Genomic DNA, 27,907 nt, shown 5'->3' on the forward strand with positions numbered 1-27,907 from the left:
GAAATGGAACTTCAATCTCCCTTAATCCCCATACATGCAGAACAGAATCCCAGCTTTACACTCCACAGAGAGAATCAGGAAACTGAAATTCTTGTAAACGTGGCTGGAACTATCAGCATTGTCTATCCTCTCATGGTCAACAGTATAATACATTTCTGATAACCAGAATACAAAACTTCAAAACACTTTTGTCTGACAGCTTGAGACCTTCTAACCTCTCCCATCCACTGCCCGTATAAAAGAATAGTTTTGAAATGATATAACATATCCCCTTTGCCTAGTATTTTTGGGTATTCAAAGGGAAAGCGGGAAAGGAAACAGAAGAGGGAGAAAGAAGAGCAAGAGGGAAAGAAGAGAAGCAGGTGAGAGAGGGGAGAGGGAAAAGAAGAAAGAATGCATTCTGTACCTTGTCACCAGGTTCCAATTTCTCTCCTTTCAAGAACCAATCCACTACAATTCCCTCATAAGAGAGCTCACATTCAAAGGTTGCGGTTTCACCAGCGGTCACAGTTACATCCTTGAGAGGTCTCAGAAGACCAATTACACGTGCTTTACGAGAAATAGAAATCATCTTCAGATTAGCCACTTTCAACTTCTACTAGTTTCCATAATGCCCTTCCCCAAGAGAGACACAGAGACAGAGAAAGAGGGAGGTTGTCTGGAGGCTATTCCCTTGCTAGATTGGGGCCCCTGGGGATTCTCAGGGGAAGAGCTGGTCACTGGAGATTCCTTATTCGCAGAGCGTGTCCCTTTTAAACCGAAAGATCAGCAGAAAAGCGACTGTCCATTTGTCCTCCTGCCAAGCCCCACATGCCTCTGGCTAGATAAGGCATGTGCCTTCCAAAATAGCAAGGCCAATGATTGGATAGAAAGACAAGTGGGACCCAACTGTCAAGGGTGACCCTGTCCATCAGGCAAATTGCACTTTCCACAAATGTGAGCATGGTGTTATCTCTTAGACACCAGCTCAGCAAAACATTCATTTATAATATTTAAATTCCATAACAACTGTTTATGCAAAGCTATAGGTCCATCATTCTGGAATTCCTTTTTTTGTCTTATAGTCTAACAAGTACAACCTATCTTAATTAAAGTATTTTTTTATAATTGTTATCCAAGAGTCTGGTAGCAGATGCATAGAGCTCATGATGACATAAATATTGTTACTTTTTAAGGTGTAATGCAATTTTGCTTCAGCTGATTAACATGGCTACTTCTCTGGAATTTCATCATAACTTTATCTCTCACACCCAACCAAAGACTGGATTGAATCAGGAGACAGATGGAATTAACTAGTATAAACATCTCTGCTCAAGATCAATTGATCAAGGAGCTTCTAAAGGATAAAAGGAAAGGAAAGGAAAAGGAAAGGAAAGTATAAACATCTTTAAACAACAGGGATAAATGACAGAGCTGTGACAAAATGCTAGAATAACTGTTCCTGTAGTTCCTCCCAAGCCCCATCCCTTACTCATTTGATCAGTCCTCCTCCCCGGTCACCATCCCTTTCACATCTTTCAGACTAACAGATGAAGACCTGATTTATTGCGTCACCAACTTGGTTCGCTTATGTAACGACACCAGTTTGTACACTTACGCTTCACTCGAAGGTGAGCGCTTGATTTGGCACTGGCTGCTTGGAAGTCTACACCGCCAGCTTGGTCCAAGCGTACGTTGTAGAGGATGACACAGTGCCGGTTGCCCTCCTCCTTAATCTCACAGTCCTTTAGAAAGAAAACAAATGCAACAATATATCACTGGTTCTCAAAAAGCATTTTCGATAAAGGGTCGAAAACAGTCACCATCCAGAATTTCTCAGACTGACACTCTTTTCTTAGCATTCATATTCAAGTCCTCAGAAATCTAGCAGGAATTCATATATTATTTTGTTCTGTATTGGGAACAAAGTATTGATTGCCTTAGCTGTTGGTGTTCTGAAACCATGAGTAGATCTGCACATCATTGGATGCTGTGTTTGTCCAGACAGAAAAATCCAGGAAGTGAATGGTTACAATAACACTATACCCAATGACATGTGAATCCTTCTATGTTTCTCAACATCCTGAGAATGTTAATGTTTAAACAGGCAGATTCACCAGTGGAAACATGGTGTATCATTTGTCCTACTGGAGTTAAAGTCTGAGCACACATACTGGGGAAGGCCAATCAAATTAATCACCAATACATAGTGTTAGGGTTACAATCGCTGTTGATTTTAATGTGCTAAATCTGCATTTGTTTTCTTAGTAATTCTAATAAACAGACCACATTATTTCTAATGAGAGGGGCTTTAAAATGAGAGGGGCTTTAAAAGTAGTAAATAAGTATTATATAAAGATTACGTAAAGATCCACTACCCAAGAGAGTTATAGATCCCCCTTCCTCCAATAAAGCCACTGGGGGCGGGGAAGAGTCAAACCCTGTAGAGACATTTGTCAGGGAGACTGATAGAAAGGAAAATCAACAGCCTCTTCCTTATGAATGGAAGTGCCTTCAGCTGCACAGCAAAATCTCTAAATTTGTACTAGGATTCTTATATCCTCTTTGTGAGCCCTTAAGTAACAAACAAGTCTGAGTTGTATATTGAAGTTTTGTAGTTAGTTTTACTTACAGGTGACTGAGTCAAGGTCTCCCCTTTCAATTTCCAGCTGGCATGAATATCTTCCTCAGAGATTTCTGTATCAAAGCGGGCAGACTCTGTCTCAAATACTTCCACACTATATAGGGGACGCACAATCTTAATATCACGGTCTGTAAAAAAAAGGATTATCAAATGTCATTCATTTTTATTAGAGACTGCTCATCTGGGTTTTACAACAGAACTGAGAAGATCTTACCTTCAATGTTGAGTTTCGCAGAAGTCTGGTCAGTGACACAATCACATGTATACTGACCGATGTCTTTCTTTAAGGCTTTCTTGAGGATAAGTATTCTCTTTTTGCCATCTGCCTTGATAACCACATTCTTAGAAGGAGTTATTTCTTGGCCATCTTTCATCCATTTCACTGGAGCATCTGCTTTGCTAATTTCGCACTGCAAAATCACTTCATCTTTCTCCACAGCAGTGTAATCCTGAAGCTTCCCAGTAAAATAAGGATCCCCTTCTGCAAGTCAAGGTTAACATACTAATTATAATTCATAAATTCAAACTTGTAACTATGTACACAATACAATTTTAAAGGAGTTTTCTCCTTTCTTGTACTTTCTTTTTTGTTCTCCCATTATGCTGGGAATTCTTTCTAAAAGCAAAACCAGCAACTTTTACAGAGAGAGTTTTCAAAGTTGCTGATTTTGCTTTTGGAAAACTTTCTCAGCACAGTACTGAAAGAAATGTATTTCTAGAATGTTCCACAAACCGTTTATGCCAAGATGCTTGTACCTCAGCCACTTAAAGTCCATTGGATTGCATGGTCAGTTAGTTCATCCAGTCTGAAGTCAACAGATAGTCTGTTAGGTCCAGTGGTAGTCAGTGGGGGTAGGCTAACAAACCGAAGTTTATGGACGTAAGAACTTTGTGACACACTAATTAGCACAAGCAAGTTTTCCCCCTAATGGTGACATGGAATAACACCAAACTATTTCAAAACCATTTCATACACTTTTCACACTACGTATGAAAACATGGCAACCAACACACACAAAGAGAGGCAAAGGGGCCTGTTATAGTCACACAGTGAGTTAGTAAAAAGATATGGACAGAGTATGTATGCACAATGGTTACAAGAAGATTCATCACGTTAATACAAATCAGGCAACACGTACCAAGAACAGTAAGCTTAGCTTCACACGATTTGCCCATAGCTTCCACTCTGATCTGAGAAGTGTCATCAATTGTGAGATCTTTAAATAGGAGTGTATGGAATTTTCCATCATCCTGCATTGAAACAACCTTGGAAGTATGCAGCCGCTGGTCATTCTTATACCAGATAACAGGGATATTGTCATGGGACAGTTCAACTGTGAACTCTGCACTCTCGCGCTCCTTTGCTGTGACATCCTTGAGAGGGGTAATGAATTCAAGGCGAATGCCTAAACCATAAAAGCATCTCATTAAGGATACGCCATGATGAATAAGATTGATACAAATTATGAAAACCAAATAGACTGCTCATCAGAACCGGTGGCATGAACAAACCTTCAATGATCAGTTTGGCGCTTGTCCGTTTATCTTCAGCCTCAAACATGTATTTTGCCTCATCCTCAAAAGCCACAGATTTAATGACAAGGGCATGCTTTGTGCCCTCTGTTATGATTTCAAATTTCTCATCTCCTGTGATCTCCTGAGTTCCTTTCAGCCAACGGAATGTCTTGGGTTCCCTAGATACCTCACATTCAAACTTGGCTTCATCCTTCTCAAAGACTTTGACATCACTGAGCGGAGTGATAAAGATGAGAGGAATTTCTGAAATCAAATCAGGTAATGCCTAGTGTTAGAGATTAATTTTTATCAACTATTCTTTTAAGGGTGTTTTTTTTTTTTGGCTGATTTAATTATGAAAGCATTCCAAGATGGAGTGCTTAGAGTCAACATGTTCCGGAGCCTACCTTTCACTTTCAAATTAGCGGCACTTTTAGCATTTGCAGCCTGGAAAGACACTTCCCCAGTCATATCCAATTTGCAGTTGTAAAGGATCAAGACATGTTTTTTACCATCTTCGATCATTTCACAATCCTGATATTTATTAAAGGGGGGAAAAACAAAAATTTTGTCCTAATCACTCATTCATTCGCCATCATTTTGTCAGAAAGGTTTTTTTTAAGCTTATACTCTGGAGATTTTCAGTTTGTAAGGGACTTACGGGTGAAGCTGTTAAAGTTTCTCCCTTTAACTTCCAAATTGCATGAACATCGGGTTCAGAGATTTCAACCTCAAATCGTGCCGTTTCACCTACAAATACTTCTACGCCATACAGAGGTCGTTCTACTTTTATTAGTCGAGCTGAAAGCAAATATATATACGTACATATCAGACTTCCTGCCTTGATCAATATGTGCAAGTTTTCCAAGAGGTTTTGTGTTGCCATTACTTACCCTCAATGTTAAGATCAGCATTTGTCTTGTCAGTTCCACAGTCGCATACATAATTACCCTTGTCAGCATCGGACGCCTTTTTAATTTTTAATATGCGACGCTTGCCATCCGTCTTTATAGAGATTTTCTTGGAAGCTACAAGCTCCTCACCATCTTTATACCATTTCACTGGCACATCTTTGCTAAGTTCACACTCCAGAGTGACATCATCTTTCTCAGTAGCAGTATAGTTTTGCAATTTTACAGTGAAATATGGATCGGCCTCTATAAGATATGGGTTTGGTATGAGGTAGTTAATTTTTTTGAAGAGTTTAGTACTAACAACACTGAACATAAAAACACAAAGATTAAGAACACATAAAGATAAATACGTAAAGATTCAAAGACTTCATAGGGATAAAACAGGTTACAACAGATGGCAAAATATTACCTATAACTTTGAGGTTTGCTTTAGTGTGCAAGGTCTTAACTTCGGCTTTGATCTCAGAGATGTCGTCAAGCGTCACTTCTCCAATTTCTAATTTGTGGATTTTGCCTTCTGCAGACATGTGAACTGTTCTGCTTGTGTGGAGTTTCTTATCATTTTTGTACCAGGTCACTGGCATATCTTCGTGGGAAAGTTCAAATTCAAAATGAGCTGTTTCTCCTTCCTTCACCTTCTGATCTTTGAGCGGGGAGATGAACTTCAGCCTGACACCTGAAATACAGCAAAGGATAATTAGGGCCAAAAATCCCATGGCCAACTGTCACTCTACATGATTGGTGCTTCTTGTAACCTTCCCATACATGACACACATGAAGCTGCCTTATCCTGAATCAGACCATCAGTCCATCAACCAAATGGTCCATTGGTCCATTATATGGAATCAAAGCATCAGTATTGTCTACTCAGACTGGCAGTGACTTTCCATTGCCTTATCCTGAATCAGACTATCAATCCATCAATTGAATGGTCCATTGGTCCATTATATGGAATCAAAACATCAGTATTGTCTAAGACTGGCAGTGGCTTTCCACTGCCTTATCCTCAACCAGACCATAAGTCCATCAACCAAATGGTCCATTGGTCCATTATACTGAACAAAGCATCAGTATTATCTACTCAGACTGACAGTGGCTTTCCAGTGTCTCAAGCTGAGGGCTTTCACATCACCTACTACTTGATCCTTTGAACTAGAGATGCCACAAATGGAACCTGTTACCTTCTGCATGTAAAGCAGATGCTCTACCACTGAGCCTCAGCCGCAATCCTCCCACCGCAGTCCTATCCAGAGAAGAACTTGCCTTCCACAAACAGTTTTGCTGTGGTCTTCTTCCCCTCCACTTCTGCAGTGTACTCTCCTTCATCATCAAATTGCGAATCATTGATGACTAGAATATGTTTCAGTCCATCCGCCACGATGTCAAATTTGTCCCCAATTTTGAGTATGTCAGTGCCTTTTTTCCATATTACATTGGCTTCCCTGGTAAGCACGCATTCGAATCTTGCCTGCCGCTTCTCTGGCACAGTGACATCTTTCAAAGGCACAGCAAAGTCAAGCTCAATTTCTGCAAATAAACAGAATGAATTATTTTTCCAGCTCACAATGGAAGTAATGTCTGGGATAAAACAACACACACTTTTAGTAACGCACTCTACCTTTCACTGTCAGGATAGCAGCAGTAACTGCATTAAATGCTTGGTAGAGGACTTCTCCTGCCTGGTCTAACTTGACTTTGTGTAAGGTTAAGAAGCGTTTTCCTTCTTCAGCTCTGATTTCACAGGTCTAGAAAAAAAATATTTTGTGGTAAAGACAACAGTATTCAAATCACAACATGCTGCATTTCATTAATTTTTTTAAATGATTATAATATCCTGTGATAGAAAAATCCACTTAAAATTAAGAGGGTGCAGGGTGGGGAGATACTGTTTTCTCACTGTCTTTCTGAGAGCAAGAGTCCAGTAGCACCTTAAAGACTAACAAAAATATTTTCTGGCAGGGTATGAGCTTTCGTGAGCCACAGCTCACTTCTTCAGAAGAAGAAGTATCTGAAGAAGTGAGCTGTGGCTCACGAAAGCTCATACCGAATTATTTTTTTTGCACAACCCTACCAGGAATGCCTTCTTTTGCGCCAGTGTGAGCCCCGGTGCTGGAGATCGTCTGTCACCAAGGCTCTGCTGGTGCCTGTCTCGCGCTCCTGCACCACTCCCTGGCACAGGCGTAAGTGGCCCGATGCCAGTGTTAGTATCCATTTGCACGGCGCAAGTGGCACTAACTCTGGTTCAGGGGTCAGACCAGCTCCTAAGGCCGGTCACCCCCACCCCCTTCAGGATTGCGCTGTTAGAAATGTTGGAGCAAACAAGAGCATTGAGATGAGCTCTAGTCTCATTTTAGGGACTATAGGCATTATTAATATATCCTGTGATGTTTTGTATCTGCATCAATACTTTCCCCCAGAATTGTAGTATTTGAGGGCAATGCCACCAACAGTATGAGAAAGTACTAACTCTAACACAGTCTTTCCAGCATGAGTTAAGATACTGGGGCCAAATATAATGCTATTTCAGCAGTATTATTGGCACATGATTTTACGCCTCTTCATAAAAATGGTTGAGGCATGCACAATATTTTTTTTAAAAAATCACAGAAACAATAATAAAAGTAGTAAAATAAAAACAAAACTTTAAAAGCAACTTCAAAACAGGAGTAAGCCCCAATAAAAGCAGTGAACCAGGCAGGCAGATATGGGAGTTAGTACTCCCTGGGCTCAAACCATTTAAGGCTTTAGAGGTAAGGGAACCAGCACTTTGAATTGTGAATACAGGCATTGCCACATACAGAAGTCAGACCGTTGGTCTATCAAGATTAGTACTGTGTATACTGACTGCTCTCTAGGAATTCAGGAAGAGCTACTTCATGTTATCCGATAGTAAAGATGCCTACCTAACAAGAGCTCTCAGGGACTGACCATGGAACATCCTATATACAAAACAGATGTTCTACCCTGGAGCCTGTGTGTCTGTAAATAAATGGCTTCTTTCAGTTACCCAATAAAAACGAGCTTTTTATAGTACTATCCTAAGCAGAGTCACACCCTTCTAAGCCCACTGACTTCTGCTTAGGATGGCACTGTTGGAGAACCATCCTAACAGTTTCACATCCTGCTTAAGGTGTTACGCAGAGCTGTTATTGACCAGCATTATTCAAAATTTCCACATATTCTGAATTTAAATTAATGATTTCTTTTTAACCGCAGATGCTTACAGGTGAAGGTCTGAGTACTTCTCCTTTCAATTTCCATTCTCCAGGGACGTCGTCTTCAGAAATCTCAGTGTCAAACTTTGCTGTTTCTTTCTCATAGACAGTAACATTTTCCAAAGGTTTAAGAATGTCAACTTCACGTTCTGGCATTCAGAAATAAATGAATGAATAACATATATGCAAATCAATGAAAAATGTGCAGTCCTGCATAGTTCATTCTTCTTATAATAGACAAAACTATTTGCCATAGTACTGTATTGATTTAATAACATACTTACCACCAAGTGTGAGTTTAGCTGGATATCTACGACCTTCAACTTCCACAGCGTATTCCCCAATATCTTCAGGTGTGGCATTCTTAATTTTGAGATACAGATGAGGTCCATCTTTTATGATTTCTGTTTTATCCGTGGGTTCAAGTGGGACCTCCTCATCGCCTTTGTACCATTTAATATTGGGTGTATCCTTGACAATGTCGCAGTGAAAGATAGCTGTACCCTTTGGTTTGACATGCTGGTCTCTGATAGGCTTCACTAGCCAATCTTTTATCATTTCTGCACGATAAAACACAATAAACTTTAGAATTCGAACACTATACATAAATGGTCAACAGTTTCCTATATTTTTTTCTTAATTCTTCAGAAGAAGCTTTCATAGCATAGGATGGAAAAGAGACGTCACAGCAAGAAAAGGGAAATGGGAAGACACATCCCCCGCATGAGCTTTTGTCTTATTTATTCTTATTCTTCCTTTGGGCTGCAGATCCTTTGTACCCCATACCACACTATTCCTGTATCTGAAACCCAGGAACGGCTTTAGGGGGGCAGAAAGGGGGCTGCACTGGGAGAGGAAGGCAGTAAACATCTCCTGCTAACTAAGTTAGGGGTTGAGTGGCATCCAACCAACCCTTCTAATTTAGCAAACCTCAACAATCAGGTTTGCTAAATTTGAGAACATTTACTGGATACTCCCCAGAATCTAATTCCAGATGCTCAAGCTGGCATCCAGGGACGCTTTCCCAGGGCATTCCCACTGGCGGCACTGCTTTTAGGCAGCTTCCAAAGCCATTTCAGGCCAGGAACACCCCCTTTAGTGGGCATGGAGTTAACGCCTGCTAAAAGGCAGGTGTAGCCCCATGAAACTCTATGGAGAAAGCTTGGAGGGAAATCTATTTTTAAATCCCCACCACACTGCAGCAAGCTGCTCTGGAGGCAGCGTGGCCACGCTGTCCCCGAGCACAGCGTAAGTACCCCCCCTTAGGATTAGGCTGTAAGTGGCTGCCCAATTTACAGATCAGGAGGGGTCCTACTGAGAACTCCAACAATGGACCAAAATTCCTCTCAGTAAGATTCCCTTCAAATGACTTCAGTAAAATCAGTTTTAATGAAAACTGAGCTCACTAAAAATATTGCAAAAGGAACGTATCATGTTGAAATGGGAAAAATGCATGAAGTTTACTATTGTCTGGCAGAATTTCGCATTAATAACCTGCAACCCCTTGTGCCTTACTCACTCCATATTTAAAACATCCTAAGTTTATTGTATTTCCAAGGAAATTATTAGAGACTTCAAGAGGAATTTAACGTACCAACAACTTGTACGCAAGACTGACAGCTCAGGGTAGTATTTTCAACAGTCACAGTATACGTTCCGGCATCTTTGTCATCAGCATCCATGATAGTGACGGCGCGCTGTAAGCCGATAATACTCAGCATAATCTTTCCAGGTATGTCTTTCATAATCTTCCCATCCTTTCTCCAGACCACATCTCTTTCTTTGTTCAGCTCACAGCTTAGATAAAATGGCTGCCCTTTAATCACAGTCACTTCCTCCTCCAGAGTCTTCACAAAGCGTATTGGTAACTCTGTTGAAAGGGAGAAAAAAAAACCACAGAAGTATTCTTAACTTTTAACTCATGCATTGGAAAGTGAAGCAAAGTAATTTAAGCAAACCCTTTAGAATTGTCACCAGCTGTGAGGATCTCTGTGTTTGTGTGCTTATGTGACAAATTTCTCTTGAGCATGAGAGATACCATTCATTTCACCAGAGGGAGGTGATTTGCTTATATAATACCATTCTAGGCCAGGGTTTTCTGGGCATAGATCAGACGACCAGAGCCCAGAATCTGGAGAGGAGTTGGGTCTACTCATATAGAAGGTTCAATCCCTGGCATCTCCAGTCAAAAGGATCAAAAACTAGCCAATTAAAAAGGCCAATGCCTGAGAGCCTGGACAACTGCTACTTGTCATAGTAGACAATACTATTGATAGACCAGTAGTCTGACTCAGTATAAGTCAGCTTTGTGTGTTCAAATAAATTTCTGGGCTGTACATATAATTTATATTACAAAGCTCTCAAGAGTGACTAACGTATGCCCCACTGACTGTAACTTAAATAAACGCATGTAGATTTTTTTTATTTAAAAGAGATGAAACAGAAAATATTTGGAGGAGCCATGGAATACCTTCAACAATCAACTTTGCTGTCGAGGTCTTTTCTTTGTTTCCCAGCTTCAACACGCAAGTGTACTCGCCGGCATCAGAAAGCTGTACATCAATAATGTGGAGCTTCCTGTCTTTGCCATCAGAAAGGAACCTGTGCTTAGGACTCTCGCGGATGTTGCTGCCATCTTTCATCCAGGTGGTGATGGCGGTGGACGGAGAAATGAGGCACTCAAAGATGGCTGAAGAGCCGATGGACTCGGCTTCGGTCAGCACAATATCCTTAATTTCTTTAACAAACTTGAGTGGCACAGCTTTAAGTTGGTAGGTGAAAGCAGGCTCATCAGGGGGTTTCTCTCCCCCGCTGCCTGGACGCAGTTTCCTCCTTTCTGCATCCGCAGGGGAAGGTGTCTTTTTGGCTGCAATTCAGATATGTAAAAGCATAAAACTGATCTCTGCAGGAATATATTTTTTGGCATTTGTATTTCTGAAGAGGAAGTTGAGCAGGGTCAGGAGCTGGACACTTAGTTGTCAGGATGTCAGTAATTGTCAGGGATATAATTCGACACTACTAAAGTAACTAAGGTTGCACAAAGCAGAGGATCCATGTAACTCTTCCTGTTCACTTGATCCATCTGCCATCTAATTTTGTTGCACCCAGAATACTTTAATCTATTTACCTATAAAAATGCCAGTTCCCAACATCATTCCAACACTAGATTCATGGATGAAAGTTCAACCAATGGCTATTAACCATGGTGACTAATGAGAACCTCCACATTCACATGCACTAAACCTCTGAACCCCCTTTTTATTTATATATTTGTTTGTTTGTTTGGTTTTTATTCCTCCTCATTCCCAAACTAGTTGGGCTCAGAGTGGCTAATAATATTCTATATCATTTGGATGCACAACAGTCCCTTGAAGCTAAAATGACTGAACTGAGGTTATCGTACTTTGGTCACATTATGAGAAGACAAGACTCACTGGAAAAGTCTATAATGCTAGAAAAGTTGAAGGCAGCAGGAAAAGAGGAAGACCCAACAGGAGATGGATTGACTCTTTAAAGGAAGCCACGGTCCTCAGTTTGCAAGATCTGAGCACGGCTGCTAACTATAGGATATTTTGGAGGACACTGATTCATAGGGTCACTATGAATCAGAAGCAACTTGACAGCACTTAACAAATGCACACAACCTCTGAATACCAGTGCTAAGAGGCAATATCAGAAGAAGGCCTTGGCCTCTATGTCCTCTTTGTTTGGCGCTCCAGAGCAACTGGTTGGCCATTGTGATGCTGGACTGGACGGACCATTGGTCTGATCCAGCAGGCTCTTCTTATGTTTTTCTTATCCCTCACTTCTTATTCTTATCCCTCACTCCCTCTGTTCTGTTTCAACCTACCATAACAAAGAAAGGAACAGAAACCAGGGCAGAGCTACGGACGGATGGTCCTCAATGAACCCCCCCACACAGAGCTCAACAAGATAACTCCAAATGGGATGCTGGGCTCTGACCTTGATGCGATGGGAGATGTGGGTAGGGAAGTCTGTACATCTTCATGGCCTCCTTTCCCCCTTTCTTCATTAGATAACATGGTAATATTTGTTCACAGACAGGGAAACCATATTGACTTAGAATAACGAACATTACAAAATTGATTTTAAAGAATCCCTATTTCAGATGTGTTCCCGCTGTTTCAAGCATGCTAAAGCAAACAAGGCTAGTCTATACACCAATTTTAAGTACAATTTGCATTATTTGAAAATGATTCCATAAAAATAGTGTTTTGGAAGAAGAGGAACACTTAACCGAGACACTATTGCCTATCGTGGATATTGATCTTTGCCACGCCAAAAGTCAAATTTATTTTGAAAGGTAAAAACCTTAAATAGCTCCCATAATAAAAACTGGGATTATGGCTTATTCTTATTTAAACATGCGGACAGTCTGTTTGAATTTTTAGGATTTCTCCTTCTTACCTTTAATAGGACTCCTGCCCTTGGCAGCTTCTTCTTTTGGTGTGCCTTTGGGCTCTGACAAAAAGAAACAAACCAGAATTATTCACTGTAAAGTCTGTAAAAGTATTTATGTATTCATTTATTTACTTAATTTGTATCCCACCTTTCTTCTGAATGAGGACTCGAAGTGGCTTACATCATTCTCTCCTTCATTTTATCAACACAACACCCCTGCAAGGTAGGTTAGGCTGAGGCTGTGTGACGGGTCCAAGGTCACCCAGAAAGCTTCCATGGCAGATTGGGGATTCGAACCTGGGTCTCCCAGAATTGTAGTCTGATATTCTAACCACTATACAGCATTGTCTAGTATATATATGTGTATATATTTTTGAACCTGAACCTGGAAAATATCTGTTCAGTGAGCAAGTACAGCTTGTGGTATGTTGGATTCAACCCAATATCTGGGAAATACTGAGAAAATTATGTTGGAAAAATTCTAAAGCTGCAATTGAGTGATATCAGGACTTGAGGCATTTTGGGGGACAAGATCACTTTTCTCTTTCACACAAAGAGTTTTTATGCTCTTATTTGTAGAGTACACTAATCTGGTCAGGGATCTCATGTTGTCCTGTTAAGCATGAATGTAGATGAATAAAACGCAGGGTGAAATGTCCTAAAAAATGGCGAAGATTCTCATAACATGTGAAGAGTATGTGGTCAATGGCAAAAGCATCTTTTGAATAAATACTCGTATGTGATTTAGCACTAGATGTGCTCTATACAAAGCATTTAGCAGGGTCAGTGCTATAAATATTCCAATTAATAAGACGTTTTAGAGATTTTCTTTTAAATATTTAAGCTCAATTATAATATTACTTATACAAGTAAAGGTTGCAGATACAGCCATGAATGCAAACAGGGCAGCCAAGCCCCTGCTTGGGGTGGGGGATCCTCCACCCCCCAACCTCCTGCTCCAAACAACAGTGAGGGAAAACTTTTTAAAAAGCCAGCAGCATCGCTGGCGCAATGACATCACTTCCAGGGGGAAACCTGGAAGTGATGGCGGATAGAATCATGAAGTTGGAAGGGACCTCCAAGGTCATCTAGTCCAATCCCCTGCACAATGCAGGAAATTCACAACTACCTCCCCACCACATCCCCAGTGACCCCTGCTCCATGCCCAGAAGTAGCTCTGGGAATCATCGGAAACTCTATGGTTTTGCCATATTCCTGCCAGCAACCCTCCTGCTGTTTGCCAGGTTTAGCCTGGCACCCTACTTTATGCAAAATATACATATTAGAGAACCAATATATTAATACCTGCTTTCTTTCCAACCACTGGGGTTGTCAAAGGAGCAGCTTCAGGAGCTGGCTCCACCGCAGCGGGCTTAGGAGATTTTAGAGCTGTGGAAAGAATTAAATCGGGGTTTAAAAATACTTTTCATCCGTTTTACTAACAATACTGGTGAATTAATTCTTTTTCAACATTTTTTTGAACCATGCAATTGTTAGGCACTCACTAGCTGTGTCCTTTTCATACAAATATGTATTGGCTAGGATCCACCGGAAGGTTTCGGTGGGCAGGATTTCCATTCACAGATTTTGAATTTCTAACCTTCCCCCTCCTGCTGCAGTCCAAAATACCCTTTGAAATGCTGCTGTGGGGTGTGTGTGTGTCTCCCCTCCCCAGGAGCTGCATTACGGAGGGAGGCTTTTGGGATGTATGCAGATGGAAGGGGGAGGTGAGAAAGTCATGTTCCATGGGTGGAAATCCTTCCATCCATGGAAATGCTCCAGTGTCTCCAAGACATTTGCTGGAATATCTGTTCAGTGTATTTAACAGGCAACCTCTCAGCTGATAAAATAAGAATAGCTATATCAAAAGGTGGCCAGATAGAGTTTCTATATGCTCACTGTCTCCAGGATGACACAATGAAGTTACATGGATTTTACATTTTCCTCAAAGGTAGGCCACGCTAATACAGATTTTAGAATCAACGTTAGAGAGTGAAAGTAAATGCCTAACGGCTGATTAAAATTCCTTACCTACTGCAGGCTTTGGTGCAGGAATGGTAGCTGGTTTAGCTTCTGGCACTTTAAACACAACAATAATAAATTGGTTAATGAAATACTGAAAACAGAATATGGTAAAACTGACAAGAGGTATCAAAATGTCAGAATGACGGACATCACAGCACAGTTAACCAAAGATGGCGCTTTTATTTTAACTCCTTTTTGGGTCACAAAAAAATTCATTAATGACACCAGGGCAAAACACCCAGCTGGAAAGATAAAACATGAAATAAGAAGAGCTTGATGTTGATGATGAAGAGATAACGAAGCACTGAAGAATTAGAGATTAGCTAGAAGAATGCCGAGATGATAGAGTTTATGGCTAGCCGATTGGAAAGATTAGCATAGCTCTCAGACCGGTGTCCAAGAACAAAGGCCGTTTTAGTTCTAGGCACAGAGATAACAGCATAGCAGTTTTGTACCTTTTGCTGGTTCGGGAACAGGTTTTTCCTCCTTCTTCTTGACAGCTGGGACCTCAACTTTCTTCTTTGGAATCTCCGGCACTTTAAAAATATCAGCTTTTATTGTAATAGGTAGATTTCAAAACTTTGATTTCTTTGAGACATGCATAGATTTTACTATGACACACATAACTAGCATGACTTCGTTAAAGGGAATGTTTTAAACATTTGCCAAGATCAGTACTGACAAGATGGGAAGCTGCTATACAGCTGCTTCAGCACAAAGGGGAAGACCGAAGAGGACAACAATTCACAGAACATACTAAAAAAAATCTAACTGTCTTCAAGGCTTCTTTCACATGAAGACCCAGACACAAAGAGAGTATGAAAGGGGGAAAGGAGATTAAAAGAAGTTAAATTTCAACTGTGTCCCAAAGATTTCAAATATTCATGTTAGGGAACACATTCAGAATAAATCTGAGAGATTACTTTAAAATGCTGACAATCATAATGTATTGGAAAATGGGGATCTCTTTCTGTTTAAAGTCATAGTAAATTTGATTTTGACTTGTACCTTCAGGTTTCTTAATTTTTTCAACTGCCTTAGGTTCAATTTTAGGTTCTTTCTCTTTTTCTGGTTTAGCTTCTTCCTCCTCAGGCTTCTTAACTGGTCTTAAAACTTTAAAAAAGAAAGAATTTTATTTTAAAAACAATTATGTTGATGAAGAAGATTATTAATAAGAACTTGCGATTGAATTTACATGGACCAAGATATGAGAAACATAAAGTATCTGTATAACATACATGATGGATCTTGTGTAAAGATTTTATAGGTGTGATTACTGTAATCTCCAGACTTTGTATTTGGAGAACAACTTCCATCATCATCTCAAGGTGATAAACTGATTATCAGCATGGTCTCATAACCTATACTGGGGTTCCATGAGGAAGTCTCTTTGGCCTAGGTTACCAGGTCCCCCCGGCCACCGGTGGGGGATGGGAGAGTAGGGTTTCCAGATCCAGGTTAGGAAACTCCTGGAGCTTTGGGGATGGAGCCTGAGGAGAAAAGGGACCTCAAAGGGGCACAATGCTCCAACCTCCAAAGCATCCATTTTCTCCAGGGGAACTGATCTCTGCAGTCTGGGGAGGTGCTATAATTCCAGGGGACCCCCAGATCCCAACTGGAGGCTGGCATCCCTACTTTGGCTAAAGAACACAGTTAAAAATTGATTGCATGAGTGGCATTAAATCTATTTAACGGAAATAACATGCCATTCAGAACATCTAAATGTTTGGGAGTTGCCAGAGTCACTTTTTTTTGAAACAGCAGAAGAAATTTTCTTGATGCCACTGTCTATGAGTTTCTCAGGTGAGGAACTATGCTCAAGTCAAAGTGATTAAGCTGGCTGTGTATTGATATGATGATTTACTTTTAGGGATAGCATAAGCTCTGGGATATTTTTGGTACTCTATTCCAATGGATTTTTAAATAATAACATGGCTAGATTGCTTGCTATACCTTTTTTCAGAGAAACCTCTTCTTTAGGTGGAGGAGGGGCAGTTTCTGGAAGTTGTTTCCGTGGTTTCAGCCCAGGTGCTTAAAAGAGTAATTTAAGAATAAGACCACAATAATAACAGCCATGTAAACACTACCACTATACAGGCACTGGGTGTTTGATATATAAAATAGCATCAAGGATGAACAATCAGAAGACAGTTTAAAAATGTTCTTTCTGAGAAATTCCCTATGGGAAAGATATTTCGTTCTGTTCCGACGGTTCACAAGGTGTGGAAAAGCAGCCATCTTCTTAGTTTGTGGTCATGTATTTCTCAATTGCTTTTATCAAAAGAAGATTTTTAAAAATTGAAAATATTTATTCCAGCTTTTTTGTAACTAAAGTATTTGCGTTCTGTTCAGAAACATATTTTCAGAATGGCTTTACTCTCAAATTCAGCTGTCCATAGACTATCCTGACTGAAATGAAAGTATGCTTCAGTGAAAATAAGTGAAAAGACTCAAGTTCAGGACAATCACGATAAGTCAGACATGTTTCACAGCATTTTGGACTTTAGGTTTGCCTGGGGAGGGTGGAAGAACACCATCAATTAAAAAGTCAAATGCAATCCTATTACTTAAGAGTCGGGGAGCTGACTTCAGGCTGGGAAATTCCTGGAGATTTGTGGGTGGAGACTGGGGAGGGTGGGGTATAAAAGCATACAGCCCACCCTCCAAAGCAGCCAATTTTCTCCAGGGGAACTGTTCTCTGTAGTATAGATATCAGTTGTAATTCCAGGCACACTACTAGGTCAAGGACAGAACTGTTTTTGACTTTGTCCCTCCCATGGTGCCCTACACAGTAAAAAGATTGCATCTCAAAATTAAGGGTTGATGTTAGGTTGTACACCTTGGAATGTTTAAAAATAATGCAAAGCAGTGGCCCAGATATTGATGCATTTGGAGAACCTGCTATTGACCAACAGTAAGAAATAAGATAGTGCTTTTATTGTTTTATCATTATGCAGTTCTAAACATCGTCAGTTGTTACCACAGCATGCATGCTTTTGACACCTGCTCCTTTACAGAATTTGATTATAATCCAAAGAACCATAAAACTCATTTCAAGGGCCCAACAGGTTTTTGGATGGCAGCCTAAGATGGCAGACAGCTTGGTCTTAATAACATGGCTTTTGGTTTTGAGTTTCAAAACCATTTGTATTCTCACATGGTCACTTGCTGTGTCAAATAAAAAGAGCTGCCCCAAGTCATACCTCAAGTAACTCTCTGGATTGAGAACGTTAAACATCATTTGAAATTAGTATAAAGATTAATGTTTTGGAAACCACTGGATTGTTTCAACAGTTATCCTGTACTATAGAAGAAAATCCACAAATCAACTGAACCAGGCACTGATGAATGTTTTCAGTGGATTAACCACCAGTAAGTAGGAACATTAGATCAAAACCATTCAAACAACACTCAGTTAGACTTACATTAATATATTAACGATCACGCTTTCAGGAAAACTATTAGGTGTAAATATACATCAGTTATGGAACTGGAACTTTAAGTAAAGCTGTTAATACTGTTGTGGGTTGCTTCAGATACCTTTAAGCTGAACCTTTTCCTCCTTAACCTCCTCTTTTGGTGGGATAGGTACACGGGGTTTTGGTTTCTCAGGTATCTTCTTTTCTGGTACTGGCTCTTTAAATGGTAGATTCAGTGTCAATATCGTTTACTAGAATCTCAGATGAAAGTGTCTATTGTCCCAAAGAAATTAAATTGCTTCTACAGATGCCATTAGTAAAACTTCTGTAGTGTAATCCTATGTAGAATTAGTCCAGTCCAAGCCTAAATGGGCCTCGATTTTACTACCCTTGACAGGACTGCATTGCCACGGATGTAAGTATGAAAGTACCGACCAGTGGCTTGAATCCAATGGAACATTTTGACAGACAGGACAATTTCTGCCTGCAGAGCACAACTTCCTTTTCTCCTCCTCCTGCTGCAGCCTAAGATATCCCTTGAAATGCTATTTTTCTGGGATGGGGGGGTGCTTTGAGTTTCAGTGGGAGGGCTGGGGGGGGGGTAAAATTTCTCTGTGGGCAGAAGTCCTTCTGCTTGTGGAAATGCTGGTCTGGATCCAAGCCAGTAATCCAGATGAGAATATCTAATGTGCCAAAACCCAGTCTCTGACCCTAAATAGTCATTAGAAAATCTCCAAGTAACTTAAATTGGAAAAGTCTTATAAAGTAAGCATTGTCAAGATCAAATACAAATTATGGCCAATACAATGAATATATTTATGGACACAATTGACGTACATTATGACCATAATGAAAACAAATATACACAACACCCACACATAAAGAAACTGGAACGTACATGTTTAAACAAACACACGGTTTCCGCACAAAAAGATGAAGAGGACATAAAAGAGAGCTTTATACTTTATCCTAATCATGGTTAATACCTTCAGTGGCAATGATCTCTTCCTTTTCTGGAGTAGGAGCAGGTACTGGTTCTTCAGGTTCAAAGGTCTCTGTAATTTCTGGCTCTTTAAAGAATATTGATAACTGGTATAAGATTGCCATTGCAAAGACAGGATGGCAAGAAGAATTTTGTAGACATATTACAAGAAACAGTTTGGAGACTTCTAACGTACACATCCACAACCACAAACCCACAGAATAATGGCAGTGTGCAGTTTTCCTGCACACTGCAGGCTCTGGGACAAGATGCAAGTATGAGCAACACACACATCTAGCCCCCAAGGAAGATTCTGAGGTTTATCTGAGCATAAGAGGGTCTCTATATCCATGATTTAAAAAACCAAATACAAATGGTAGCTGTCATTTTGACTGTAAGTGCTGATTCACATTTCTAACAGCAATTTTTGATCTTCAGAAAAGTATTTAAATTGATCAAAGCAGAAGATTGATATAGTTGAATGTTTTTACGAGAATATCCATGGTCCTAAAACACCTAGTGTTGTTACTAGAAAAATGTAATACATATTTTGGTTGTCTGCTGATTGTGATGGCTAGATTCTAATCTAGCTCTTGAGAGTAATCAGGTATCTAACTTAGGGAGCAATATCTCTCAAAAGCTCAACCCCGAAATTTTTGTTGATCTCTAAGGTGCTACCGGACTTGAATCTAGCTATTCTACTGCAGTCCAACACAGCGTTCTCTGCTTCTGACAAAATATTTCATACTTCTTAAAGAAAGTACATATTATATTATCCCTGCATATTGTACACATAGGACCACATAATACATCAGACCAAACTATGTACACAACACAGGCTAGAGAAGAATGAGCTTTTGTGGATCTGTACCTTTAGCTGGTAACAGTTCTGGCTTTTTAGGCACAGCAAGAGGCACCTTTTCTTCTGGTACAGCTTTCTTAGGCACTTCAGGAACTTTAAAAGAGTTATTTTTTTTTGTTTTACTTTCGTGGATATCAATTGCATACATAAAAATGTAAATAGAGATCCAACGATATTAATGTGTTTGATAACAGATGGACATCTCTTGCTTTCTCCCACCTCCACCCTCACTCCATCACAGAGATGTTTTCAGCATACAAAAGAACACATATTAAGTTAAGTTATGGAAACTATGCTTATCAACGTTTTGCTGATAAAATTGGGGATCATTATTCCCTCCATGGGTGATTTCTTGATGACAAAGTACCTTTGGTGGCCGGAGGTTCTGGCTTTTTAGGTGGCACAACCACAGGCTTTTTCTTCTCTGGGACTACTTTCTTGGGCTCCTCGGGCACTTTAAAGATAATATTTCTTTTTTTAACTTTGGGGATGGTTGAAGTAAATGATACCAAACATTAAGAACAGCCATAGGTCATTCAAGATGTGAAAAACAAAGACTAAAACTACAGACATATGTCCATACATTCAGACATAACACACATACATGTTTTAGATCAAATGAACGTTAAGGATTACAGTTAAGACAGAACAGACGACACAGAACAAAGTATTTCAAGAAACATTTAAGAAGAATAAAGAAATTCTCTTCTTTATATTAGTGTTGACATGTACCTTTAGGTGGTGGAGGTTTGATTTTTTTAGGCACAGGAACAGATACTTTCTTTTCAGGGACCACTTCCTTGGGCACCTCAGGAACTTTAAAGATATTAGTTGGTTTGTTAAAAGACAGGAAGATCCATAAAAACACAAAACACAGCAGACATTAACTCATATAATTTCAAAATAATCACTTCTGATACTGTCCCCTGTAGGATTCAAGCTTATGATTTTACTACTAGGCAGATAATCACTGGTCTATTTAAGACCTTGCAATTATCAGTAATTATTTTGCCGAATCAGAACTTCAGACTAAGTGGGGCAGACCAGGATGATGATCCTTCTTGTTAGGTCCACCCAACACTCCCCCCACCAGCCCCCGGAAGAGGAAGGAGCATGCCACCAGTGCAAACCCGGCCCATCGACCTCCCCCTCCAAGCTCTTAGCCCCGGGCCCCAAATGCGGACCCAGGTAAGTCTAGGGGCCATAGCTTTTCACACTTTTTCACACACACACACACAACAAATGTATACATACAATTTAACTTTATCTACAAGACAATTTTTTTGAATTGCTCAAGAGAAAGTTGGCAAAACAATGCTTGCCCAAAGAGAAGACAAAATCTTTGTTGCAAAACACATTATGCCATGTACCTTTAACTGGTAGATGTTCTCTTTTTTTAGGCACAGGTGCTAGTTCCGGCTCTTCAGGAACATCAATAACTTCTGGCCCTCCTTCTTCAGGATAGGCAACAGCTTCGAGTTCATCTTTTTCAGGAAGAACCACAACCTCTGGTGCAGGTTCCTCCAGCAACAGAATGGTTTCTTGTTCTCTCAGATCAACCTCATGAGGCTCAACAATGACATCTGTTGTTTCAAAGACGGAAGCACGTTTGGGTTCTTCGAGTGGAGCTATGACTTCTGTTTTTTCGAAAACGGTAACACGTTTTTGTTCTCGTGATGCCAAAATAGTTTGTGCTTCCAGTTCTTCACTTTGCCTGGTGCCTTTAACTGGCAAGCGTTCTGGTTTTTTAGACACCACTTCTGGTTTTTTAGGCAGTGCAACAGGCTCTGGTTTCTTAGGCGCAGGGGGTGTTTTCATTTTTTTAGGCACAGCTGCAGGCTCTGGTTTTTTAGGCACACCTGCAGGTTCAACCTTTGTAGGTACGGCTGTAGGTTTTAGTTTTTTAGGCACGGCTGCAGGTTTAAGTTCTTCAGGAACAGCGGTCAATTCTGGTTTCTCAAGAATAACAAAAGGTTCAAGCTCTTCAACAGCTTCTGATTCTTCAAGAGTAGTAAATGGTTCAGGTTCTTCAGTGGTTTCTGGTTCTTCAAAACCACCTTCTTCAGGCTCATAGCTGATTTCAGCTATTTCAAAAACCGAAGCACTCTTGGGTTCTTCAAGTGCAGCTATTACCTCAATTTCTTCAAAAACAGAAACATGTGTGTGTTCTTCAAGTGCAAGAATTGTTTCTTTTTCACGTTGCCAGGCACCTTTAGTCGGCGAACGTTCTGGTTTCTTAGACACAGCTATTTTTTTAGGCAGTGCTGTAGGTTCTGGTTTTTTAGGCACACCTGTAGGTTCTGGTTTCTTAGGCACTCCTACAGGTTTTGGTTTTTTAGGCACAACTTTAGGCTTTGGTTCCTCAAGAGCAGCAGTAACTTCTAGCTCTTCAAGAACCGCTTCAGCTTCTTCAAGCTCAGCTGTTTCTTCAAGAAGAGAAATGGGTTCTGGCTCTTCAACTGTGGAGACTGGTTCCATCTCTTCAGGCACAGCAAAACTTTCTTCAGGCGCTGCAAGAGGTACTTTTTGCACTGGCACAGCTTTCTGAGGTATTTTGGGTGCTTAAAAGATATTAGTTTTATTGTAACAGTTGTTAAAGATATTTAGCTTACATGAAGAAGAAAAAGAATGAAACACATAACAAAACTAGCAATTGTGCTCCCTTATACTAAAAGTACACCAATTCTAATGAAGTTTTGTTAACCTAGCATCCTGATTGTACTGTACCCAGTATTGCTTACAAAAAGAACATCAAGCAACAGGGTATGGACAGGAAAAGAAATTTTCAGACATGTATTTCGTAAACAAACGGAAACATTTTATAATTATATTGATTCTGAGATGTACCTTGAACAGGAGGAGGCTCTGGTTTTTTAGGGACAACTCGTGGTTCAGCCTTTTTAAGCACAGGAGTCGGTTCTTTCTCTTCAACGACAGTCTTTTTCGGCTCCTCAGGCACTTTAAAGATATTATTTTATTTTTACAGTTTTAAATTAAAAGAGCAATGTATCACAAAAGACAGGAGAATCAAAGTTTAAGTAATGAGATACGAGTCGGCGATACGCCCTTCCATCTTTAAAATACCTAAAGCTACAGTTTATTTTGTTGGGATAATACCAGTTGAGCCACAAGGATAGAGCTGTCATATACATAAAACAAAAAAGCATACTCAAAACAATACACTTGACATATTACAAAATGAATAACCAAAGATTGTAAATTAGTAAGAGACTAAGAAAAAGTCTGTTTTTTCCCTTCATGATTTTATCAAAGATAATATATATACCTTTAGGTGTTGGAGGTTCTCTTTTTTTAAGTGTTGGAAATTTCTCTTCAGGTACAGCCTTCTGGGGTATCTCAGGCACTTTAAAGATATTAGTTTATTTTACTATTAATAATATCACTGAGAAGCATATTATGTTAAAACAAACATTGAAACAAAACATAAAGGTACATTTTACTATAATTTTGTCTCAGCCTCTTTGTTTCATTAAACAACCATTAACCCAAACATATAGACAAAAATTAAAGACCAAAGTTATTCTATGACAGTGTAGGGACTGTTGTGTCTCTTTTCCCCATAAATAACAAATCTTGATTTCATTGATTTTGTATTTTATATAATGATGTAGGTAGCAGACTCCTATGCTGGATTTTTAGTGACTCGTAGCCATTCTGAGTTCTACCCATTAAGGAAGATGGTTCTTGATTATATATCTGTGGTTTTTACTGCAAGTTTCTCCTTTTTTTTCTGTTTATCAAGTATCTTTCATTCTAGGCAGTCAACTCAATACTTTTTTTGCACCTCAAAGTGTTCCTCTGTCTTTCCTTCACTCTCAAAACCTAACGAAAATTAACTGGATATATAACCCTTAAATAAATTTTAATAGGATGTTAACCCTAACATCCAGTAACTTCAATGGGTGATGGAAAAGTGCATGCCCTTCGAAAATCTTCTGGTATTGATGTCTCACGTGAACACACATGAAGCTTCCTTATACTGGATCAGACCCTTGGTCCATCAAAGTCAGTGTTGTCTACTCAGACCATCAGCGGCTCTCAGGCAGAGGTCTTTCACATCATCTACTTGCCAGGTCCCTTTAAATGGAGATGCCAGGGATTGAACCTGGGACCTTCTGCATGCCAAGCAGATGCTCTACCACTGAGCCACAGCCCCTCCTTGGGACTGCTGAAATAATGGGTTCCTGCTGAGCACATAGCAGGTCATAATGCCTGGCTAGTGAGCTGTGTTGGATTGGCATGACACAAATTGTGCATCCCTGTCTTAGTTGGTGTTTTACCAGCGTGACCAGAAAGACTACAAGAATGTCTTTATAGCCTCTTTGGTATAACCCCGGGACCGTCATGCTGTGGGCATGATCCAGATCCAGCTAATCTCCATGGGGAAGATTTAAAAATATGCTTAAATTTCCCATGTTTTATTTAACTGAAGAGAAACTTCAAAACAGCTTAATACGTTTGAGTTTTGCCCAGTAAATATATTATTGCTAAACCTCGTTGACTAATAGTAAATGAAATATCAGATATTCAGTTTGAAGGAACAACGACAAAACAGTGAGTTTTTGTCCATCAAAACCCATGGGAGTTTAACCACTGATTTCTATATAAGCGCAACTGCACTCACAAATTCTGAACTGGTCATTATTTCAGCATTAACAAATACCTTTAGGAGGGGGAGGTTCTGGTTTCTTGAGTACTTTTTCTTCTGGAACAATTTTCTTGGGCACTTCAGGCACTTAAAAGATATTGATTGGTTTTGAATTTGTGCATATTGAAGATAACAAGATTTGAAAACAACAGAACACAAAACATGACCACAACACAGATGACAACATGCCAATATTCTTTTTTTTGTATTGTCTGTAAACAGAACACATGACATTTTGTTGTCATCTTTTAATAATTTCTATGACAGTGTAGGGACTTTTCCATTGTCACATGCCCCTTCACACCTTTTCCCTGTTAAAATATCTAGCTTTCTAAATTCTTACATGTTAATTTCAAACCTGTTTCTTAGTCCTTTCATTAAACTTTCAGGAAGAAATGCTTAATGTTCACACATTAATTGACCCATTTCATTCTTATCAGAGTTTTCCATTACAAATATTAATTTAAAATGTTCAGGAGATGTAATTGGCAGTGGTCAAACTGTCTAAATACGTGAAGCACAAGGGAGATACATATCTGGCTGGATGGAGACAGAGTTTATGTATTTGACTAAGGGATTACTCCCAAGCCTGTCTACTCAGAAGTAAGTTCTATTTTATTCAGTGGGGCTCCTTCCAGAAAAATGTTGTTACAATTGCATTCCCAAAACCTTTGTTTAATCAACATGTTAAAAGAGGGAATGGGACATACCTTGTTCCCAGACTCTTCACACTAACATGCTTTATGTACCTTGTTTCTGTGCACCATTAACATGTGAGAGTCAGTGGCAAAGATTTGCCATACAACCCCACATCTAGCCTCTATGAATTGATTGCTTACAAATTTCAGGCTATAATTAATTAATTTAACTGGCTGAAAGCTGGGGCCTAGTTGATTGATCTGGGAGCACCATGCTGCAGAATTGTTGAAGCTAAGCGAAACATGGGCATGATCAGCAACTTTACTGGAGACCACTGAGAACCCCATGTACAAGAGAAGTAATAAATGAATAATTTAAAAAGATAGGCTGAAAGTATCCCAAAGATCTCAGAGGAAAGAACATTTTGTGTATCATAGGAGATGACAAAGCAAGACAAAAGACAGATGGTTCATCAGAGTCAGGAAAGACCCTTCCACGTAATTTGAATTATGTTGACATGTACCTTTTGTGGGTGGAGCTTCTGGTTCGGTTGGCTTCTTTTCTGGAACAGGTTTCTTGGGGACTTCAGCCACTTTAAAACACATTGGTCAGTTTAAATATTTTGAACATAGATTGTAGAAGAAAAACATCAAGAAATACAATAAAGAGAAAACAACATTTATACAGGAGACTCAATGGATGCTGCTTAGTAAGAAATGACCTAGTCACATGGCATGTGACTGCAACAGTACATAGACATATCAGGATGTGGAGAATTTGAAAGAATTAAACATGGAAAATAACATACATGAATTCAAGTATATTAATGTATACCTTTAGGTGCTGGAGGTTCAGGTTTTTTAATCACAGGTACTTTTTCTTCTGGAGTAATTTTCTTTACCTCAGGAACTTCAAAGAAAGTAAATGATTTTTAATGTAAGGTTTCCAAGATGTACGTCAAGCAAAAAAGAGCAAGAAAATCAGGGAAGGGAAAAGAAACAGGCTAACTTGAATCATAAAGTATTATCTCTCATTCTGCCACATATACAGACTATACATTATATATGTATACACGAGATACAATTACAAGAGATGATTTTTCCACTAAAGAATTCATCAAAACGTTCAGGACAATGGACCCCACCCACCCAAAGACTGAACAGGATTCTTATCTCATTGCAGATGCTAATTTTTGGCATTTCCCACCTCTATGCATATGTCCAAGCACTGATCAAGTTGATCACGCTTTGCATGGTATCTCTACATCCTCACTCAACTTGCCCTTCTTTGTAACTCCCCTCCCATCTTCTGACCTGGATAATAAGGGCTGTGGATCTTCATGCTTATTTGCATCTAACAAAGTGAACTTTGACTTACAAAAACTAATACCACGGAAACTTTTGTTGGTCTTTAAAATACTACTGGACTGAAATTTTGTTCTACTACTACAGACTAACACAGTTACCCGCCTGACACTACCGATGGTAAATGTAGCTGATTCAAAAGAAGAAGAAGCTATTAAATAGGAATTCGTAAATACCCAGTTATGTGAAAAGAAAACAAATTAATGTCAGCTTGCATCTAATCACACAGAAGCACAAAAGGCACACAAAGTTATTGCATTCCTCTCCATTTCTGCAGGTCCTTCTGGCTTCAAGAAAGATAATTCCCAGGGCTGTGGGACCCACACAGAGGAATAGCCACAGGGGAGAAGAGCTGCAGTAACAGGGTACAAGGTGATGAAATTGCCCCTCCCTCAGTGGAGCTGCTCTTGTGCAAGTGGGAGGAGGAGTAATTTCCGCCTTTTATCGCTCCTGACTACTGTCCCAAGACCTTCAGGGCTGTTCCTCCAAGTGGGTCCCGCAGCCCTGGGAATGCTCTTTCTGGTGGTCAGGAGTGTCTGCAAGAACAGAGAGGGGCATGGGAAAATTCTGTCTTCTGTGCATGGGAGCTTGGATAGGTAGCATTATTACAAAACAAACCAATAATTATTTATGGTTTTTCTCAGTTATGACAAGTACCTTTAGGAGGAGGAGGCTCTGGCTTCCGGGGCTCAGGAACCTCTACTACTTCTTCAGGGACAACTTTCTTGGGCAGCTCAGGAACTTTAAAGACAGGGTTTTTTTTTTAACAGCGTACATTTCAAGAATGTGTATAAAATACAAAGAACACACAGAACTCATAAGACACAGGCACAAAACAAGGGCGTTTCTTGAGTAATTTATTCTTCTGGAGAGAACTAGAAAAAGCATGACACAATTTGAGTATGCGAGGGAAAATATTTTCCCTCTTCTTTTGCACACCATATAGTAAAAACACAGAGACACAAATCTGTACCCCCTTGTCCCTCCCTCAAGAAAGAAGTATTAAATATTAATATTCAGTGCAAGACAAACCGTCCCATTGTATTATTGATATGTACCTTTAGCTGGGGGAGCTTCTGGTTTTTTAGGCTCTTCAGTTGGAACTTTCTTTTCCGGAACAACTTTCTTTTCTGGAACTTTCTTTGGCACTTCAGGCACTTAAAAATATTAATATCCTTTTACAATGTGTAGTTTCATAAACTGATACACAGAGGTTGTCAAAAAAAGTAAGAAATACAGCTCATTGTCAATTATTCGA

The 27,907-nt window shown here is 39.7% G+C and overlaps 1 protein-coding gene across 1 annotated transcript in view; it reads right to left on the reverse strand.

Annotated features, from left to right (window-relative positions):
- Positions 1-27,907, reverse strand: part of TTN (titin) — a 329,209-nt gene that overhangs the window by 124,317 nt on the left and 176,985 nt on the right. Inside the window, 33 exon segments of the mRNA XM_056861196.1 lie at positions 407-549; positions 1,598-1,724; positions 2,612-2,751; positions 2,838-3,104; positions 3,763-4,029; positions 4,136-4,402; positions 4,546-4,672; positions 4,800-4,939; positions 5,032-5,295; positions 5,462-5,728; positions 6,316-6,579; positions 6,671-6,797; positions 8,277-8,416; positions 8,552-8,827; positions 9,862-10,137; positions 10,738-11,133; positions 12,696-12,749; positions 13,995-14,078; positions 14,721-14,768; positions 15,170-15,250; positions 15,723-15,827; positions 16,668-16,745; positions 18,255-18,350; positions 19,120-19,203; positions 19,987-20,070; positions 20,345-20,431; positions 20,710-20,793; positions 21,348-22,538; positions 22,825-22,935; positions 23,264-23,341; positions 25,809-25,877; positions 27,307-27,390; positions 27,708-27,806. Of these exon segments, the coding sequence (XP_056717174.1) occupies positions 407-549; positions 1,598-1,724; positions 2,612-2,751; positions 2,838-3,104; positions 3,763-4,029; positions 4,136-4,402; positions 4,546-4,672; positions 4,800-4,939; positions 5,032-5,295; positions 5,462-5,728; positions 6,316-6,579; positions 6,671-6,797; positions 8,277-8,416; positions 8,552-8,827; positions 9,862-10,137; positions 10,738-11,133; positions 12,696-12,749; positions 13,995-14,078; positions 14,721-14,768; positions 15,170-15,250; positions 15,723-15,827; positions 16,668-16,745; positions 18,255-18,350; positions 19,120-19,203; positions 19,987-20,070; positions 20,345-20,431; positions 20,710-20,793; positions 21,348-22,538; positions 22,825-22,935; positions 23,264-23,341; positions 25,809-25,877; positions 27,307-27,390; positions 27,708-27,806 (6,005 nt within the window).

This window comes from Euleptes europaea, chromosome 15 (assembly GCF_029931775.1).
Source record: "Euleptes europaea isolate rEulEur1 chromosome 15, rEulEur1.hap1, whole genome shotgun sequence".
Classification (NCBI taxonomy): domain Eukaryota; kingdom Metazoa; phylum Chordata; class Lepidosauria; order Squamata; family Sphaerodactylidae; genus Euleptes; species Euleptes europaea.